Genomic DNA, 20,809 nt, shown 5'->3' with positions numbered 1-20,809 from the left:
CCTCTCCCCCGCGCTGCGCCATTTGCCGGCCTCCCGGCCCCGGGGAGCCCCAGTGCGCAGGCGCCCGCGTCCCCTTCCCCCCCACCCCCCAGCACAGCGGCACGCGGGGCGGCAGCGGGGGCGGGGGCGGGTCTGAAGCGCTGGTGCGCGCGGCGCGGCTGTTTACACGTTAACGAGGCCTGGGCCAAAGGTGAAGGGAAGGAAATCCAGCGCCTGCGCAGTGGCGCGCGAAGCCGGGCCGGGGGGGGGGGGGAGCGAGCTGCGCGCATGCGCGGCGGCGCGCTCTACGCTCGACGGGAAAGCGGCTGGGGAGGAGGAAGGGCGGGGGAGATAGCGGAGCGCGCGCAGGCGCAGAGCGCGGCGGCGGCGCGGCGAGCTGGCGGCTGCGCAGTAGGGCGGCGGGGGGAGGGGGGCGAGCGGCGGGGGGAGGGGAGGGGAGGAGGGAGGGGGGCCGGGAGCGAGGGAGGGTTTATCGGGAGGCCGATTTTGGTTAAAATATTCAAAATGGCGGACGGAGGAGCAGCGAGTCAAGATGAGAGTTCGGCGGCGGCGGTGGCGGCAGCGGCAGGTAATCATTACTGCATTTTACATATTCATATTCATACTCGCACACGCGGCCCCCCCGCCGCCCGCCCGCCCCGCTTAGCATAATTTATTAGTACTCAGGATTATTATAATTAACGGCACAGGAGGGAGCAAGGAGGGGGGGGGAGAAGGAAAGCAGCCTCCCCGTGCGGGGAGACACACACACACACACACACGCTCCCTCCCTCGCCCGCCCGCCCGCTCCCTCGCACGGGGCCGCAGTCGCACCCACCCGCGCGGCCGGGCATTGGCGGCGGGGCAGGCGGCGGGGCGGCAGCGGGGCGATGGGGGGCGGCGGCGCGGGCGGCGGCGGCGGCGGCAACGGCAGCGCCGAGGCGGTGGGGTCGGGGGGGGGGGCAGCGAGGTGACGGCGAGCGGGGCGCGGGGCGGGGGCCGCGGGCGTCCCCGCATCCGAAAGCGGGCGGGGGTGGGCACCGGGGCCCGGCCGGGCTCCCCCCACGCCGCCGGCCCGCACGCCCACAATAAAAAGTCGCTTTACATATTCATGGCGGGGGGGGCCCCGGGGCGGCCCCGGCCGCGCTGCGGGGCGGGGGGGGGGGAGAGGGAGGCCGGCGGCCCCCCGCTGCCCCCGAGCGGGGCGGGGCGGGATCCCCCGCCGGGGCCGCCGCTGCGGCAGCCCGGGGAAGGGGATGGGGGGTACCCGGCTGTGGGGGTGAGGGGGAAAGGCTGGGTTTCCGCAGCTTCCCCCCCCCCCCAGCTCGGATTATTTCCCCAGAGCCTGAGGCCTGCAGGCATGGGGTGGATGGGTGCAGATGGCCTTGAGGAGGGGGTAGGGTGAGAGCCGGGTTGGGTTGCATTTAAAGCCCCCCCCCCCTCCCCCGCCGTAAAGGGTAGGTTCAACTGGGGTGGCTCCTCTTGGCGGGGGGGGGGGGGGGCGGCGCGGAGCTCCTGCGTGCCCCTCCGCGGCGGCAGAGGCGGCTGTCCGCGCTCGGGCCGGCCCCGTGTGCCCCGGCCGTGTTGCCCCTCTGCCCCACGGGCTCGGGGGCGGCTGGGGGCCGCGGCCCCGGGGCAGGCGCCGCCGGTGCGGGCCGCCCGCCGCCGGGGTACGGGGGTGTGGGCCCCGCTGCTCCTTCTCTCTCCTTCTCTCTCTTTCTCTCTCTCTCTCCCTCTCTTTCTCATTTGAATAATGTCTAATTCGGGGAGGTTTATATTATTGAAATGGCTGCCTGGCTTTCCCCGCCTCTCATGTTTAGTAATTCAGACCTTTAATAACAGCCACTCAGAGCCCAACGCCGTGTTTATATTTTACATTCGCCCCATGTGCTTTTGTGGTTCAATATGATTCTTCTTTCTCGCTCTCTCGCTTTTTTAAAATTTTCTTGGCAACCCACAGGGCCCTGAGATCAAACCCAGGCTGTGTGAGGAGAGGAGGGGGGAGAGCTGGGCCCTGGCTCCTCTGGCAGGCGCCTAGGCCTCACTCTCTGCTGCTTGATTTATTTACTAATAACCAAAATGACCCCCCTCATCCCCACTCCACCCCTGCCAGCAAAAACAAAACCCTCCTGGGGCCTGAGCAGCATCAGATCTGCTCATAGATTCTCAAACACACATGTCTTTTAAATAAGAAGCTTATTTTTAATTTATAGTAACTCAAGACTGTAAAGCTGTTCCTTTCATATCTGCTCTTCAGAGGCTTGGGCATTTTTGGTCCCTTTGTCCTTGATTCTTTTCCTTAAAGGAGAATTGTTTCTAATTTACGTTTCCTGGCACTGAGAGAGCTGTAGAAGACACACTCAAAATCTAAACAGCTTTCCTCCTTCCTCTGAACACAAACAGAATTGAATACATTGAAGATAATCTTATTCACCTTCTTTTTGCTTAGTGTGGATGCAGTTTAACAGTGCTGTGTGTCAGATGCTTTTGTCAATGCTTGTATCTTTGACCATTCTGAGCTGGGGTTTTTTTTCCGTTTAGATTTGGCTTCCAAGACAGAAGATGCTACTAGGCAGTGCAGGGTCTAGAAAGCAAGATAAGTTTTTTCATGTTTGCGTCATAAGTTTGCCAAACGAAGATTGAAATTAATCCCCTTAAATTGTCTGGAGTAATTCTGTTTTAAACCAGGTATTAGGCTGCTTAGAAAACAAATGGACTACTTTGTTAGACAGTAATTTTTAAAAATTCATTTATGCAGATATAGCTTTCAGATAAAACTGTAGATTTTCATTAATGACCATTGTTTTCACCCTGTGGAGAAAAAGGACCTAACAGCAGGGTACTTTTAAAGTAGCTGTGCCAGATTAGCATGTAAACATCTTTGAAGCATGGCAAGGAAGAGAGTTCATATACATGTGCAGCCAATGTGTTTTGTAGTTTGGTTCTGAATTTAATTTGTCACAAAATACTAGACTGCAGCTAGTGAAAAGCATTTTGATTTCAAAAATAACAACTTGGATTATTTATCCTTTTTCTTCACCCTTGGTGAAGACAGGCCTTGAATACTGTGAGAAAAGATCTGTAGAAGCGGTAATGAGACTGTTCAGGTGACTGACTGTTTCACAGACCAGCAGCACAAGGCTGGCTGGACAAAAAGCAGTAATATGATTTCATGCCTTAAATAGCATATGTTTTTGCACTCGCTTCACAAGATGTGGTCAAGCTGATGATGTCATTGGCCAGAGGACAAGGTGCAGTTAATTTGATTTATTGACCTGGGGTGAGGTGTAGCACTGAAACCTTCTCATAGGGAAACCATTTATCTGAGGACCATTTCCTTTATAGCAGCAATTTAACCACTGCTGAGACTGTAGATATTTTATCCAGCATGATAAAAATGTGCATTGCATCTTGCAAACAAAATTTCATTCTCACTGACGTTTGAGTAATTTTTGTAGAATGGATTAGTGGACAGTGGCCTTATGTAATCATATGGCTGAATTGGGGTTTGTGACCCTGAATTCAGTTATTTACATGCCAAAATACAAACGTATTCCTCTGAAACGGATACTTGTGTGCCTGTGGCGTAGCTTAAAATTTTACTGGAACATCCCACTCGATACAGATAGAAGGAATGTGTCTTCACCAATGAAGTCCATGGGTGATGTGAGTGACAAGCCCCTTTTCCCAAATCCTGGCCTCATTTTCACTTTTTGGTAGGTGCTAGGACTAGTGCCAGGGTATTTACTCCTCAGCCTTGACTAAGGACTTCTCTGTCAGTTTCTCACCGGTGGATGTTTGATGAATTTTAAGCCTCTCCTTGGGCCTTCCCTATCAGTGGTAGCAGAATAAAAGAATTATTTTTCTCCCCTGTGGACTTCCTGGCTATGATGAAGAGAGAGGCCCTCCACTACTGTTCTTCTAGTGCTGCTTAATTGTTACAAGGGGAATATGTTCTGCTATTTTGGCTGTTCTTTGAGCTTTCTTCTTTTATTAGGGAGAAGGAAGAAGCCTTGTCCTCCCCATGAAATAGTTCCCCTGCCTGACTGCCTCTGCTGAGTTGTCAAGGTGGCTCTGCCTTCTTTCTTTCTTTCTCCCTCCCTCCTCCCCCAACTCATCAAAACTTATTCATTTAACTGTTGATTGGAAAATAGGTTAAGCCGTGTCAGTAGCCAGGCTGTTGCTTGTAAATGAGAATCGAGATGATGTGCATCAGTATGGTATCTTCACTACTGCAGGAGCTATAGCCTACTCCGCGCTTCCTAGAAGGAAGGGGAAAGAATCTGAGCTTTCTACTCTCTCATCTTGAAAGGAAAAATCTCAGTTTTGCTGTCGCTAACATTTTCTCTAAGATTAGCCTGTAGTAATAATTCAAGCAAATAAGTATTATACTGGCTTCCTGATGTAAAACGTAGATAACTTCTGAATGCTTGACTTACCAAGTAATAGCAATGTCTAGAGTTGCCTCAGTTGACGGAATCAGTGAGGTAACCTTCAAATCAATCTGTCATTAAATCTATATAGCACTCACATATTCTGTGTTAGGAGTCTTTTCTGCTGTATGAAGAGCAGTGTCATTCCTGCTTCTGGTCTCTATTTTAATAATGTAAAATTTATATTCCCTGGAAAATAAGGGTTTGAATCCTGTTGTTACTTAAGGTGTCTTAGTCAAATTCAGGTGGACAATCTCACATTTAAAGTAGCACCTTTTTGCTGTTTTCATTATGTTCAAGTTTGCAAGGATGCAGAGAAGTTTGAGGTAAATGTTTTGTCTATATTGTCCAGAATATTTCTGGTTGATCTGTCAACCAACTTTTTTTGTTAACTAGTGTTAATCTCTTCCATAGAAGCGTTGGTTTTCTTGCCTGATTTTCTGGATGATTTGCAGTAGTTACTAACTGTTTGTAGCATTCAATAAGTTTTCATTTCCTTTCCTCAAATTTTGGCTCCTGTGGAGTTAAAGACTTCAAAAAAGATTACAGTATTTTAATGTGCGTATTTAGTCTGTAAACACTTTATTTTTTTTCCTAACAGTATTTTCTACTCCCTTCAAATTGCTGTGTCCCACAGAACAATCGTTTTGCTATTTTATACAACTGACAATTAGGCAGCCTAAGTTACTTACACTCGTGGTTTTATTATTTTTATCTTGAGAGAATCAGTGACAGCTCTGGTAAATGACTGTCTTTTATCACATACATATTTTCAATCTCTGTAATAAAGGTGTTGTCAAAAGAAGGGGTTGAAAGCAATTAAGTATTATATGTATGTCCCAAATTTGATATGCTTGGTTTGGGTGCTTAGTATCATGTGAATGAGAGACTGTCTCATGTTGCTGGATGGACTTACAGTGCTGGCTGTTTACTACTGCAGAGATTCACTTCTGCATTGACAAATTTTCCCACCCCTTTTCCTATTGTGCTGCATTGCAATACAAGGCAAGTTAAGTGGGATTTGTTGGACTGTGCGTGGCAGATGTGAAGGGAGAGCTGATAGATTTAAGGAGAAATGATGGTCTTGGTTAGTGTATATTAAATAATTACTTGTATTTCACTTGAAACTATGTCTAACAATCACTAATTCAAAAAAACAGTGTTCATAAATGTATTTTCTTTTCTGTGGTTCTTTGCATTAAACTTTTTGAAGTGTGTGAATAAATCCTTATGCTGCTTCATGCATACTTATTTTATCCCTAGAAACAAAAATGATTACTTAAAGTCTCAATATAATTCCTTTCCCTAGTTTCGGATTTCACAACTGGCTAGCAAATATCCACAATTGGTAACACTATAATGCTATAATGTTAATGTGATAATACTGAGGTATTATAAACTGTGCACCTCTGTAGTGCATTACAAAGCCTTTGCAAAAGGAGTTTCTATAGACTGCTACTGGCTAATCAAATTAGTTTAAGGTTACTAAACTGCACAGTTGAGTGATGAAGTATTAGTTTGGTATAGAGGATTTACGGGGTTCCAGTGCTGGGTTTGTCACCAGTTCTGCTTGCTTTGCAATCTTGGGCCACATCTATGTAATGGGAATGATGGAGAACTTTGTTGCAGGGGTGTTGCCAGGGGAATAATTAGCTAATGTTTTGCAGTATTTTGAGGAATGAGAGTATTGTGGTTCTCTTGCTTTTGCATGTAATTTTACAAGCTTGTGCCCAGGTTAGACTTTTCTTAGGATGTTTCACTGCTGGTACTGTTTGTGCGCCCTCATCAGCGATGGGGGCCTCGTGTTGTAAAGGCTCAGATTACTGTCAGTTCTAACTACAGTGTGATGTAGATCTGCTGCAGGGTATGCAGTTCAGTGACAGTTTAAATCAGCCTGAGTCTGCCCTCCTCTCCCTGTGTGTTCCAGCCCCCTTCCCTGCACTGGTGCAGATGCTTGTCTGATTCCTTTGCTGAGCCAGTTCAGGGAATTAAATTGGCAGAAAAAAAGCCTTGCCAAAAATAATGAATAGGTTTTTTTGTTGGTTTAGATTTCTGTACTGGCTCACAATGAGATTAGACAAATAGCAGTACCAATCAAGGAAGGGGACAAGAAGCACACGTGTTGACTTGAGTCTCCTCATAATTTCATTCTATCTTGATGGCTTTCCTGTTGCCAGAAATGGCGAGTCATGCTCTCAGCCACGTGACCCTGCCACTTAACTTGGCACCAGTCCTGGCACTCATTGATTTTCTGTATGCTCTAGTTTAACTTGCTAATCTGGTGGAAAACTAGCCCTAGATCTTTTTAGATGATTTGCTCGTGAGTTGAAATTGGCTCAACAGAGGCTTTGAAGAGTGGTACGGCCAGTGCAAGAGAGGGGTAGAACTGTGAGAGTGAAAGTGGAGGAAGGGGAAAGAAGGAGTAGGAGTGAAGCTTCCTCTTCTCAGAAGCAGCAGCAAGCATTTTGGTTAGCTCAGTTGTATCGTATAGCTTCACTTTTAGATGAGTACAAACCACTGTGAAACCACAGTCTATTGGGTTGATGAACTCAAGCTGATCTAAAATGGTTCTGGCACAAGGGAAATGATGGGAATGTATAGCCATAGGCAAGATGCAGGACCTCCCATCCTAGCAGCAGGCTGCGCATAGATCACTGAAGCCAGCGCTGAAACTGCACTTAGGAAGGAAGAGTAGGTTACAAACTAACATATGCTGAAAACTTGGCTTGGTTTGTGCTACCACAGGTATGATTGCATTAATGGTAGCCATGGCAGAAATTCTTAACTAAAAATTGTAGATGGACCTTTAATTGGCTCTCTTATTTTAGTGCTGCTTACAGTGAGACACCTCTTAAAAAAAGACCGTTGCTCAAAAGTACATATTGGCAAAAGTACCTAGGAAGTTACAGATACTCTTGCTTTAGCTACATTTCTCAGTGATATCTCTGTAAAGCAAACTTAAAAAAAAAAATTAGCCTAACTGTAGTTGCTGGATAGTTTTAGCCATTTAACACAATTACTCTGAGATCTACCTTTTCTATAAATGGTGATAGTGTGGCAGAAACCTTTTGCTCATCATTCCCTTTTTCCCCCAGAAATCAGATTTGCTCAGTTAGAGATGAAGTAGCATATAGATATCTTCGTAAAAGGGCTATATCTGACACTGCATGGTATGGCATTAAGTTTTGGAAAAGAAGATATGATCAGCTAAGATACTAAAATAGCAAATACAGTCAAAGAATTAACATAAATGTACAGAAACTTGCTGAACGAAGCTGGAGGATGGTGGTTTTCTCTTCTCTCTCTCCTTTAAGACCTAAAGGCTGTTAAGAAGTTACCATCCTTTTTTGCAGTGAACTCCTTCACTGTGTGTTCTCTTTGTCCTTCTGATGATTCAGTTTTATTTGAAAATACCATGTGACTTAGTAATTTGTGCCTGGCCATACCAGTGTAAAGTAGCAGCTTTATACTACTTGAATATAGCCAAAGGGGAGGAGTATACAGTGAATAAAGGTAGAAATGACTCAGATATCTGATGAATCAGTCATTTCTGTATTACTAGTTAATATGGTCTATTGAAATGAGAAATGTGATTTAAGTTTCTTCCAGGAATCCTGTTGCAAAGATGCCTTTCTGATTATATTTATTCATAATTCTTTTTCTTACCTGCTGAACTTTCATACCTGCAGACACATCACTTTTATTTCAATTTTCAAATGTAGGTTTAAATCATTAGTTGAATTTCATTATCTTGAAGGCTGCAGAGGTACGGAATTGCCAGGGAATGCCGCCTACTTCCCTTCCTTCCAACTCTTGCAGGAATGTTTCCCCCCACCACACCCTCCAGTGCCTTCATACACACCCGCATGCACACACACGCTTTGGAAAAAGGACCAGAAAGCTCAGACTGTGGTCAGTTTGTTCTAGCTCTGACTGTACTATCGGAAGGCGTTATTGCTTCTGACTGTCATGATGTCTCTGTTGGAGTTTCCGGTTCCCTTGCATCTATTAGTACCCGTGAGAGCAGACCCACTATCTCATGAATTTCAGTTAAAATTAGCTGGGTTAGCAAAGACTGACTTAAACTGCCTAAACTAGCCCAGATAACTGTGACTGAAATGTATGAGTGAGGGTTTGTCTGAGTTGCTTTGTCATCATACCTGAGGGTACAGTTCATGTTACACTTAATCCAATTTAAAGGTGGGCCGCTGCCAAAAAGAAGCGGGAACATGTGCAGGAAGAGCATTGGGCTGTCACTTTCTGGACTATTGTCTGTTTGGATGAAGCCTATGCAAAACTGTGTGCTAGCTTCTGGCAAAAATGGGGTGAGATCTGCTGGAAAAACTGGAGGTAGGAGAGGAAGCAGTAACCTTTTACTTGTAACTTTGTTTCTGAATGAAGGTGTCTGGTCTCAGTGTTAGAAGTATGTGGCTTTCCCCGGTACTTTTTTTTTATTGAATTTATGTTGATCCAGAAGTACATAGTGTAAACTATTATGAGTATTTCTAGTATCTCAAGTGAAACATGGGATTTACTAATCATTTCCCTTAACCAGGCGCAGACCACCATAAGATGATCTTGCTTTTCCATTTCAGTCAGAATATAGTTACTTTAGACAGCTTGTGGCAAGAGAGCTAGCTAAATTTAGGAACTTGGAAGTGTTTTTCAAAACAGTTAAGGACTTGCACTTCTGTATGCCTACTCCAAGGTCTGGTAGCTTCTGTCTCAGAATCAGTTGCAGTGTCTCACATAGCAAGTCATTTGAATCAAATCAATACTAACCTTTATCCAACTCTTATTTTACTGCCAGTGCAGCTTCTCTTTGGTTAGAGTGAGTGTGCCAAAGCAAGGAAGATGCCATCAGCTGCCAGGCTGCACCACTGTCTTACCAAATTCAGCCAAGCCCTGCTCTAGAAGGCAGCACTAGGTGAAACTGCTCTGTTGAAGTAGCAGCAGTTGTAGGGCTGACCATTTTTTATTCAAAGCTCTCAGAAGACATGTCAAATAGAAAAGTGTAAACTAGAAACTTGAACAGTTTCCAAGGTTGATTGTTGATTTCACTCAGTTTTGCAAGAAGTGTATCTTCTAAAGTTGAAGATGTATTTTTCATATATCTGTTTTTAAACTAACCTCTGTTGCTTATACTGTCTGTGCAAAGTCGTACAAAGAAGGGCTAAGCAGTGTGTTGCATGTCATTCTTTACCTCTGGAGAGCGCTGAGCTGCAAATTCTTCGTATTTGGGAATATAATCAAAGGAACTATCATTTTACTGGCCCTATTTTTACCATCTTTCCTAGGTGCTGACTGCTGTTGGAGGGTGGTCAGTTAGATCCTTTGTGTGAGCCAGTATGGTGATTTTCTTTTTATTCTCCCATCTTTCAAACGAGAAAGAAAACATATTCCCAGTTATTTCTCAGTTTATGTTTGTGTGGAAGTCTGCATAATTCTGGGGTTTATTTTACTATCAAGGCTATTCCTTTTCTTATTACAGTGGGAGACAATGGCATTGTGAAGAATGTAACCTCTCAAAGTTCTGAGAGGTAAAAATGCCCGGCTTCATTGTGATATGATTTAATTTGTTATGGAACTTGGTTGCAACATGGTTGCGCCTTATATGGTTCAGTTCTGTGGTGCAGAAAGGACTTGTTCCAAATGTGCTAAGGTCTGGCTAAAGCCCAGTGCTGTAAAACTTCCTGAGAATGTGATTTAGGCGTGCCTGTGTTGAAAAACCACTTCATGATTATTGTTCTCAATGTGGTAGTTAAAATTAAAGATGGATCCAGGCATGTCTTGTAACATTTTAATGATATCTGTAGTAAATGTAACTATTCACAAACCAGTGACTAAGTTTAAAGGAAATAGCGTTGTGGTTAAGTGCTTAGGGACTTGAGTTTTCTGTAATTGTGGATGAAAAACTGCAACAGTAGAAAGAATTTGCTATATGTTATGTAAGGTAAAAACATAAAGATTTAGAATAGTTGTGTTGCACCTTGAATCACATGGCCTTGGTTTGCTGGGGGAAGGAGGAGTAACAGGTACTGTTTCTCTGGGTTGTGGTGTCTCTAAGCAGGTTTGCCACTGTTGTGGGTAACTGGAAATTTTGTACTAGGATCTGCAGATATGCAATGCTTGCTTCTGTTGTAATATTGATAAATGAATAACAAAAGAAAAAATAACATGTATGAAAATGTGCCAGCAGTTCCATCTTCTCATTCCTCGTATCTGCTGTTAATATAAACAGTGGTTAGATTTAACAGAAAGACTGTTGTTGGGGAAAAACCTAATCCAACAAGTTCATTTTAAACTTGCATAAAAAGCTCACCAAACTGTTGAGACAATCTGTAATTTTCTGTGTGCAACGGGAGAAGGAGCATTAGTTTTTAGTTGCTTAAGGGATCAGTTAATCTGTCAGTCTTTCAAAAACAAAATTGACTGCTGGTGCAGTTGTATCTTTTCATTATTTATTGAAGTGGTTTTTTCATATTGTGTGGGTTTGCAGTATTACTAACGAGAAAGGGACTGTCATTGGCATTTGTGTTGTATATTTACATCACAGACAGGTCTATGATTGCATAATAGATACACTTTTAGAAATTTATATTCAATTGTGGAGAAATCGAGAAATCTGGGTGCATTTCTGATATGTAACTTGCTTGAGTGAATCTTTTTTTATCGTGAGGTGTCAGCTATTCTGAGCTTTTATCAACTTGTTTCAATTTTCTCAGTTTATGGCAATTGTGTTAAATGTATTTGGAATATTTGGATATATGTTTGTGTATGCAAGTTATTATCATGAAATGCATCATCTGTTCTCAAGACTGTTAAAAACATTTGAAAGATATGTTCATCTTTACCTTTTAGTGGCAGGGAATGGATTGGCACACTGAACAACTTTCTTAGAATATGTAGTCAATTATAGTATATTATTTTTTGAGTATACGTCATATTGTGGAGAGTTAGTTAAACTGGGGATTTTCATAGCACCATCATCCAAGTAGTGGCTATCATTCTTGGTTATGTGAAATAGCATTAGGAGAACATCGAAGACAAACGTATGGAATACAGCTGTCTAGCTATCATCTCTATCTGAAACTCCTCATTTTATCATTTGTTTATATTCTTTACTTTCTCTAATACTCACTTGTTGAGACAATCTTTATAAAGAGAGTGGGGACTTGAGGGGCAGATTACTGTAGTACTTATGGTCTTTGGTTCTGGCGTAATCAGTATACTTGATGGCAATTGAGAAAGTGTGCAACAGAGGCATGGGGCCAATGCAGATATGTGGTGCTGTTGTTTAAGTGGTAACTAGGACAGTTTTCTCTCTTTAGAAGCTGAAAGAAAACATCAATGCATACTGAGTGTTTAGACAGTGACTAATTGCATATGGTTGTGTGGAAGTGTTCTTTAGTCCAGCGGTGATTTATGGATTGTTCTTTAAGAACCACAGAGGTAGCAAATATTCTTTAGTATGCTCTGTTTGTTAAAATTTGCTTTAAAATAATTGCTTTTGTGTTAATCTCCTCTTTTGAGATATCAACATATCTTACGTTGAGCTATGAAACATCATATATGACATTACTTGGACTTTTTTATTCTGCAAATTAGTATGAAGCAGCTAATTTTGGGTGCTGTTTCCTTTGTGTCATGTAATACTAAATGATTTATTTTAACAAATAGTTAAGAATGCAACATCAAATGTAGCATTTGTGCATTTAATGCTTAACCATTAGTCAGGAACCTAATTGCGACCTAATAAATTTGTTGTATTCAACTGTTTAGCTTTTTCTGAGAAGAATTTTTTTCTGGAGCTTGGGGCTGGGGTTAGCAGATATTTCTCCTGTAAAAGAGGACTGTTTAGAGGAAAAGGGATGAAGCTTTTATTTAGAAGGAGACTACTCACAGGCTGTTCTTAGAGCCCTGCAGATCTGATGCATTACATTTAGCAAGTGCAGGAAAAACAAATGACTGGTATGTGAAGGCCCTGCTGGGGGGGGGGGGGGGAATCCTTAAACAAAAGGAGTTGTAGGCTCTACATGTGGAATATGTTCTGTAGCAATCAGTTCTGCTGTGTGACAGTGACAGTTTGACACTTATCTATCTTACTGAAATAGGGACTGGAAGATGGGTTTTCCTGGAGTTTTTGCCCTGTGTTTCATCTCTTAAAAAGGTTTGTTATGTATGACCGCAATCATAGTAGAGGAAAGCATAAATATAAGAATTATTTTGTACCAGAAAAATTGATGAACACTGCAGAAGAAAAATACCAGTTTTTCAATTAGACTCTTTTTATCACATGTCTGTGCTTTATCAGGCCTCTTTTTATCTGCCTGAGCGTTAAAAAGTCTCACACTGGGGGAACAAAATAAGAGGTATTGAAAAGGCAATTTACCTACAGTAATATCTTATTTACTGTGTTGTTGAAGAGATTTGTGTTTGAATAAGAACATTTCTTTTGTGGCAGCACAGGTGCTTCTTGATTCTGCAGCGGAGGCAGTGTTCTGTGCTTGAGACAAGCTCGTCGCCACGGCAACAATTATGATGTCATGAATTCAGGACAGTGACTTCACTGCAGTGCTTTTTTTTTTTCTCTCTCTTTTTAAATTCCGAGTTTTCTTCAGATCTTACTAGCAGGCCAGTAAGCATCTAGATATGCTCTGGGGACTTGTTTATTAGATGATAAGGACTAATTACTCCAGATTTCTCTCTCTGAAATTAAACCTAATTGCTGCTGATCTTTAAATCCGTGCCTGAAGTCTGAGAAACAGATCTTGCATTTTATCTTGACCCATTTCATCCATACTAACCCCAAAAGTTTGCTGGTGTGTTAGGAGTGAAGAGGAAAGTGCTGTTTTTCATAACTCGGGCATGATTTTCTTCAGCTGACAGAAATCCATGTACTTTAAAACTGAAAATGTGAGAGTAGCAGTGGCCTGTTATGTCTGTTCTAGCACTGTTCAAGTTCTAGCTTGCCTGTTCTAGTCCACTTCTTTCCTGAAGCAGGTGAAATGTTAATTCTTGGTCTCATTTCAATGGTCTGTTGATCTGCAAATTGTACCAATAAACTTCCTGCCAATCAGCCTTTGGAAATGGTCAACTGTTTCCTGCTTTCTGAGCACTTCCATTTATGACTGAGCTGTGCACCTCCATTTCACGAGTAGCAGAGCTAGCTGTGTTCAGCTCATACTCCATTGCCCTGTCTTCCCTGCCTTCTCATAGTCAAAGGGAAAGCATTTAGCATTTTTCCGGCTTTTTTTTTTTTTTTAAGTGATATGACTTCTTCCAAATTTAGCCCCAATAAAAATGTTAAAACATCTAGTTTAACTGATGTGTGTTTCTTTTGTTGACATAATTGTGTGTCTGTTTAGAACTGGCTTGCCCAAGACTTCTGGTTGCCCGAGACTTCTGGGTCATCCGACTTTTTACATCATCAGTGAATAGTGCGAAGTGTGGTAATGTGGTATGCCAGGCATTTTTGTAAGGCTTCTGTTGGCCTCAGCAAGGAAAAGGTTCTCAACCCTTGGCTTAGTTTGACAGAAGTAGTTTCTGTGTATAGATAAGGCCTAAAATTGTTATCATAAGTATGCTGAAAGCCTCTGTAATAAAAGGAGAAAATGTAGCATGTGCTGTTTTTTCTTGTCTTATACTTCAGTGATCATTTGCATTAAATGGTATTGAGCAAACATATATCCATGTAGGTGAGGTTAGAATTAAATGACCTCTTCACACCTTTCCCTTTCTGAAGAAAAATGAGAACTTTAAAAGTACCCACTTGCAAAGGGAAGAATGTCATGGACAGCCCATAAGGAAGATGAAAAACATAAAAAGAAGATGAACGTTGTAGCTGTCTTTCTACAGAGAAGGAAAAATATCCTTTGTATCCGGTCATCTATGATGTACCATGAAAATTGAATTTTGGTATGCTGGAACTAGAGTTAAAAGTACATGGTTGAGATGTTTTTGCAATGACCTACTAATGGGGAGCAAGCTACAAAATACTGTTGTAGGTACTGTTGCTTCACATTACATAGGTGCAGGTCCTATGCTAACAGCTTTTCTGACCTATGCTAGTAAAAGCTGTCCTTAGAGTTAGTATTTTTTCTTTTAACAGCATAAATGTGCTATTGCTAGGGTAGCTTGTATTAGTATCTTTAAATGTTTCCTCAACTAATGCAAGCATTTTTGTCTTGCTATAATTCCTGTGTGGTTGGAGAGTATTATCAATTCCACAGTACTGATAAGATGTGATTGCTAAAGCTTTCAGTGTGTAGACTAGGTTTATGTGATCCTTGGAATAGCCTTCTGTAAGGTAAGTGTTTTCTTCTTGCTGTTCATTTCCAAACATTAAGCTAGTGGAAGGATTAGCAGCTTTCTAATGACAAACTGACATAACTTTATGTGAAAAATTGCTAACTCAGAACTCTAACTTTTCAGTCACATGGAGATTATATCATTAGGTTCCCAGCACTGTTCGCCTGAATTAGTGTTGAATTTAGAAATGGTGTTATGGCAGTTAGTACCAAACTGAATGCATATGGAATTGAAAGCTCTGGACGGCAGGTGTCTTGGCAATGAAAGCCTTCTGAAGAACTGAAAGGGAGCTTAGGGAGTTTTTCGGGATGCTTGGGAAAGACTGCTACCTCTACAAAATCTCAGTGTGTAAAAAAGAAGGGAAATGTGGAATGGAAAAAACAAAATCTTGAGTTTTAATGTATGAGTCACCTTTCTCTCTTTTATGAATGGATGAGCCTCTGACCTACCTGCAGTATAGATCAGAAAGGAATATGCTGCTGTTCCTTTAAATATATTTGAAAGAATGGGATGAGAGGAATCATAAGGAAAAAAAAACCTCAAAGCAGACACATAAAGGTGTCTTTTTAGAATTATTTCATGAAACAACTTACTTTCAGTGCTTTTCCAATTCCACTCCAGATGCTTCTATGAGGATTGATTATGTTCTTGCCCACCAAGACCCAGAAAATAAGCAAGCTAATAAGAATTGCTTCTATTTAACACTGTTGCTTCTACTTAAAAGCACAGAATAAAGTAATACATTAGAAGTCTCTAATGCGAATTAGGCACTACATGCTTTGTTTATGTAGGACGGACTAGAACCTGTCTTGTGAGTTACTACCAATGCTACTATTGCATGAAAGAGTGGCAATCCTAGTGGAACTATGATGAAGGAATTTACTTGCATTTCATTATGTAATGGTAAGCAGTGGCTTGAGTTTGTGTGTGTTAGGACTGATGGTGGTGTTTTGGTACCTGGGCTGCAGCTTTGAAGACTTCTTCTGCAGGTCATCAGGTCTGAAAGGATTCAAGTGAAAAGAGTTAAAGCAGTTGAGGAGGTCACTTTGCAGTGTCTGTTTCACAGCCCAGAAACAAACCTGGCTGCTTTTCAAGACACTTGAGCATGTTTTCTCCAAGATCTGACTATGACCCATGTATGTTCTTTTTGGTTCTCCTTCTAGTAATAAAGTTAGGTTAAGTAGCTGGAACAAGTCTTAGGGAGATGCAGTAGTAATGTTTTTCAGCCATCAGAATGTGTGAAAGAGGACTTAAATGAAGAAAGGGAAGGCTTGAAGAGCTGCCTGCTACTTGAGAAAGGTTAGAAGGCTGGGAACCCCAAGATACTTCAGGGACAGTGCTTGGTAGAAAGCTGAGCTTTTAAACTTGAACTTGCTCAGGGGTCCTTTCTGACCTATTGATCTATCAACAGGTTCATCTGTCATAATTCTGAATATCAAGTGACCTAATCCACCAATCCTTTGCCACTTCCAGTCTGCCTGGAACAGTATCAGGTAGAGAGACACCTCTAATAGTTTTTGAAGGACAGGATTTTATTGGCTTCATAATTTCCTACATATCTTACAAAGACCTGTATAGTAATTTCTACGTATAATTTTACAAAGTAATATGGGTGTAACATCTAATGTTTTGATATGAGTGATTTGGAGAATCTTCCATGGTATGGGGAGGCCAGCCTCCCAAGCATATATTTAAATCCTTGTAGGTGAGTTTTGGAAGACAGATACTGCATTCGAGTCATGTGAAAACCTCCACGACCAGTTTGTGAATGAAGATGAGTGATTCTGCCCTATGCCACAGTCTCAGATTGGGAGTGCTATGGGGTGCTGGGATGACATGGTTATCTTGGCCTTAGCAGGCTGCCTGGCTCACTTTTCCTGCAGCTCTGGTTCAGATTACCCAGCAGTCCTTCTGCTTTGCTATTGATCAAATCATACAGAACTGGTGGAAAAATATGCTCCTTGAATCTCCATGTGGCTCTTGTAGCCAACTCGATCTATACAATGGGAAATAAGAAAGCCTTCTTTATCTGGTTAAACAGCTGACTTTGGCATGAAATCTCCTTTTTCATATCCACTTGCTGGAAGTGGTGTGACAATAAAAATGCTTATTTTTTTTTCTTATTGGGGAAGCAAAAATAAATGAACATTTCCATGTTTCATGCATTGCAGCCAGAGCTTTCTCTGACGTTCTTTGAGTTTAGTCATCAAATGTAATGCCCTGGTTGTACTTTAGCACGTAAATTTTCGACTACTAGTGGGCAGTATTCATGCTACATGAGGGCATTTTCATGATGACCTCAACTATTGTTTCTTGCTATATTGTTGTTAAATGAATTGATAATAGTGAAACATGTTTCAGCAGTAATCATTAAATACATACATACTTTGAATGATCAGTTTAGAAAATTGCTGTACCTGTTTTAACAGTGAAAATTCCTGTGTTTCTTGCTTTCTGTGTACCAAGTATATTTTTGGAGAAACTGGGGATTCTTTTTCCACAGTTACCTGACACAGAGCTTTCCTGCTCTTCTGTTGGCACCAAGTGGTTGTTTTATCGAAACAGAAACATACCATTTGCAATTGAAGTATTGTGTTCTGATACCTATTACTGCGTCCCAGAGCGCAATACAAAGTATTGTGCTTATGGCACAAACTTGTAGAAGCAAAGCTATACGAATATCACACTTGAATAGAAAGAAAAGGTGAAGGTTTATTGTAGCCCTTTTGGAATTTTGACGGCTGTTGTGTAAATGGGCTTTGGATAAACAAAGTTCTGCTGAATGCGGAACTTCTCTTTAAAAACAATCATCCATCTTAAGAAATGCTTTTCCTATTGATACACATGAATTATATTTTAAAACCAAAATACATATATGGCTATCAAGAAAAGTTTATTATAAAGCTGTCTGAATAAATATGAGAAATAGATGCATTTAACTTGCTTGTATTTATTTTAAGAGCTTTATGAACGTATTCCTAACTAATTTGAACCTATTGAGGCTTATCTACTGAGATTCTCTATATAGTCAGTGTAAGTGATGACCGTTTCATAAGGTCAAGTTTGACTCTTGTACTGAATAGTGGGCCTGAAACAGTGTTCCTTATGTACCCAGATTCCCATGCATAATAAGCACATGATACTTAATGAGCACTCAAAAATTAGCCTATAGTTTGTATTATTGTAAATGAAAACCACTGGATGATAGCCTTGCATAAGATGACCCCATTTAGTCAAGTTAGGTGATCCAAATTTTTAAAACACAGAAACTGTGTAGAAGTGTAGGCTGCCTCTGTAGCTAATGGAGAGAAAGAAAGATTGATTTCAGTAACCCCATGACAGCTTATACAGTTAAACCTCTTGGTTCCTATGTGTTTGCTTCCTCAGGCTTTGGGGGGAAGGGGTGAGAGAGGAGACATTTTTATTCCATTTTTGTTTTGATGTCTTGCTTAGCATTCTCTCCTTGCTCCCCAAACACATGCACACTCACTTCTATTGCAGTGCTATGGTGGAGAAGACGACTGGGGGGAAGAGGAGAAGAACAAATGTAGGGGAATAAGCCATTGAAGTGTTTGGCAAAACTCTGGAAATCAGAGAAAGATTTAGTAGGAAAAGAAGAGTTCTGGAGTCAGAAAATACTCCACGTATTCTTTAGCCTATAAATAGTGCAACATGTGGGTGAACTTCACATCTATGACTGCAGCGTTGTATCTACAGAGAGAGACACTTGCCTGATTTTGATTGCAAAGGATCATTGGAGTAACTGCTTCTTGAGAGAAAAGTCATGAACAGGCAAAGAGAAATGTTAAGATAACTGAATGACAAAGCAGTAAGTCCATTTATCTAGTAATGCCTGTAAGTAGAAAAGAGTAATTTCAAAAAGTGCACTGTTCAAGTAGTATAACCTCAAGATTTTAGGCAGAGATTTGCAAAGTCAAACAAAATGCCAGTTTATGATGCTTGCATTGGCTTCTGCTTCTCAGACGGTATTGATGGAGAAAAAATGAATAGAAAAAAACAAGTTTACAAATACACAGTGTATGTATGTAGACCACAACAATAATAGGATGGGGATAATAAAAAGTAAGCTTGGTATCTAGTCAGAGTGAAGAGGAACATCTTTGAAGTATTTTCAAAACAGTTGTCCACAGCCCTTACATCAGAGATGACAGCATTTAAGTAAATATTATTGGGCTCTGAGATGTGGGTTTCATGTGTGATTTGTAGGGATGATTTCAGTTCTGAGAGTATGCAGAGCATTGTGCTTGTGACAGACATCTTTTTCAAAGAGAAAGGAATTCCCTTTACCATCATGTTTTACTAAATGCACAAATATTGTAATAGTTCTGCTCCTTAATCTAGAGCAGAATTAAAATCTAGAGAGTATTCAACTCAGCTGGTGTTTTCGTATTTTAATTTGCACAATATCTAAAACAGGAAACAGTTTTTATGAAGAACATAGATGTCTGAAACTTTCGTCTCCAAAGTGTTTGAGAAGCCATGTAAGATTTGCTTTCTTTTCATATTTAACAAAAAAGTCCTGAGCACTTAACTGCTTAGAATGTCGTGCCACTGAAGATGCGTTTTCCTTTCATATTGCTTTTATTTGATAAGATGCGCATTTTTTTCTCTATAAATGAACTCATTCAGTAGTGCAATTGATGAATTCTCATCCTCTTTTCTTCCTGCTGTAACGCTGGCAAACGGTTCAGTACATCCAGGTATCAGTGCTTTTAGCTGATCAGAATAGTGATCAGAGTTTTCTCATGAGGGGAATAAGTCTTAGAGCTGGTTGGAAATCACTTTTCAAGTTTGAAAAAGGAAAAAGAAACCAAATGCATCCTCAAATTAACAGCTGGAATATTTTATTTTTTATGGTGTTTGGTGTTAAGAACTTGAAGAGATTAACACAGTGCTAGATCAGAGTTCTTAGGTAAATTGGTTGCTTGAAATGCATTGTTTTAAGAGTAGTAAAAGCTACTTCCAACTACAGGGTCCTTATAACTGTATTACATTTGGACTGACTTTTATTTTTGTAGGCTTTAATGAGGTCCACTTGGACAATACTTCTAGACAACTGATTTTTATGTAGTGAGTCACTGAGCGATTAAGGCAGATGATGGACTACATATATTCTTTCTCCAAAATTAGCATTTTTGACTTGAGCAGCAACACTGGTGTGTGTTCTACTTATAACTGAATAGAGACAGTAGAAAGACTTTTGAAATAGGAATTGGGACAGGAAGCTGCGCAACACCTTGTGGCAGTCACTTCTAGAAATGCAGAAGTTTTGCTGACACAAGTTGATGAGATAAGAGTATATGGTATTGCTACAGAGACTCAAGAGCAGAAAAACATGCTAGCTAGAATACTTGTGGCATTGATACTTCCAGTGAATACAAACAAATGTTTAGCATGTCTAAAGTCTTTTGACTGTTTGACTTGAAAAGGTAGTTTAAGTTTACAGCCCAAAAAAGCTATTTTCTATTTACTGTGTTCTGGGAAGAAAATTTTTGCCCTTCTAAAATCTCTAGGACTAGACAGTCGATAAGTGCAATGTAAGTTGGGATTGTAAACTGACTGCCCAGTGCAAAGCTGCAGTTGAGTGCCAAAACTTAAATTTGTAGTAGAAACAGATTCTCATGTGCTTTTGTTGTGAAATGAGGCATTCTGAAATCTAAAATAATTGTTTGGAAACATCTTTCCCTGAGTTTTCAGATGAAGAAACTGTTAAATTACCTTTCAACTGAGTAACATTTAAAAAAAAATCCCCCCTACCTTCCTAAAAGCCTAGAATGCTAAGTAAACTCTGGCAGAATGTGCTCTGCTCCTTTGAGGAGTCTTATCAGTATGACATGGTTTAATTCAAGGTAAATCCAAATTGGCAACTGTTGAGAAAGAATACAGTGCTTCCTAACTCTCTTCCTGAGAACCCATCTCTTGCTGCCTGTTGTTCTGTAACGAGGCTATACTGATTTATAAGGCTCACGTGCAAAGGAGAGGAAATGAGTCTTTTTTCTGAACTCTTGTTCAGTTTGATGGAGTATCAGCTGTTTGGAGAGACTGGTTGACCTTATACAATAAAT

At 41.3% G+C, this 20,809-nt stretch overlaps 1 protein-coding gene across 3 annotated transcripts in view; it reads left to right on the top strand.

Moving 5' to 3' along the window:
* Positions 1 to 451: 451 nt before the first annotated feature.
* POU2F1 (POU class 2 homeobox 1) overlaps positions 452 to 20,809 on the top strand; it is a 121,231-nt gene continuing 100,873 nt past the window's right edge. For 2 of the 3 annotated variants that reach the window (XM_064522612.1, XM_064522609.1), the window contains exon 1: positions 452 to 568. In XM_064522612.1, the coding sequence (XP_064378682.1) occupies positions 505 to 568 (64 nt within the window). In that variant the 5' untranslated portion in view covers positions 452 to 504. The remainder of the gene's footprint in view (positions 569 to 20,809) is intronic. The other variant, XM_064522591.1, reaches the window with a different exon arrangement.

Source organism: Dromaius novaehollandiae, chromosome 1 (genome assembly GCF_036370855.1).
Source record: "Dromaius novaehollandiae isolate bDroNov1 chromosome 1, bDroNov1.hap1, whole genome shotgun sequence".
Classification (NCBI taxonomy): domain Eukaryota; kingdom Metazoa; phylum Chordata; class Aves; order Casuariiformes; family Dromaiidae; genus Dromaius; species Dromaius novaehollandiae.
Note: the sequence above shows the minus strand (reverse complement) of the source record. Positions and strands in the feature narration are given on the sequence as shown.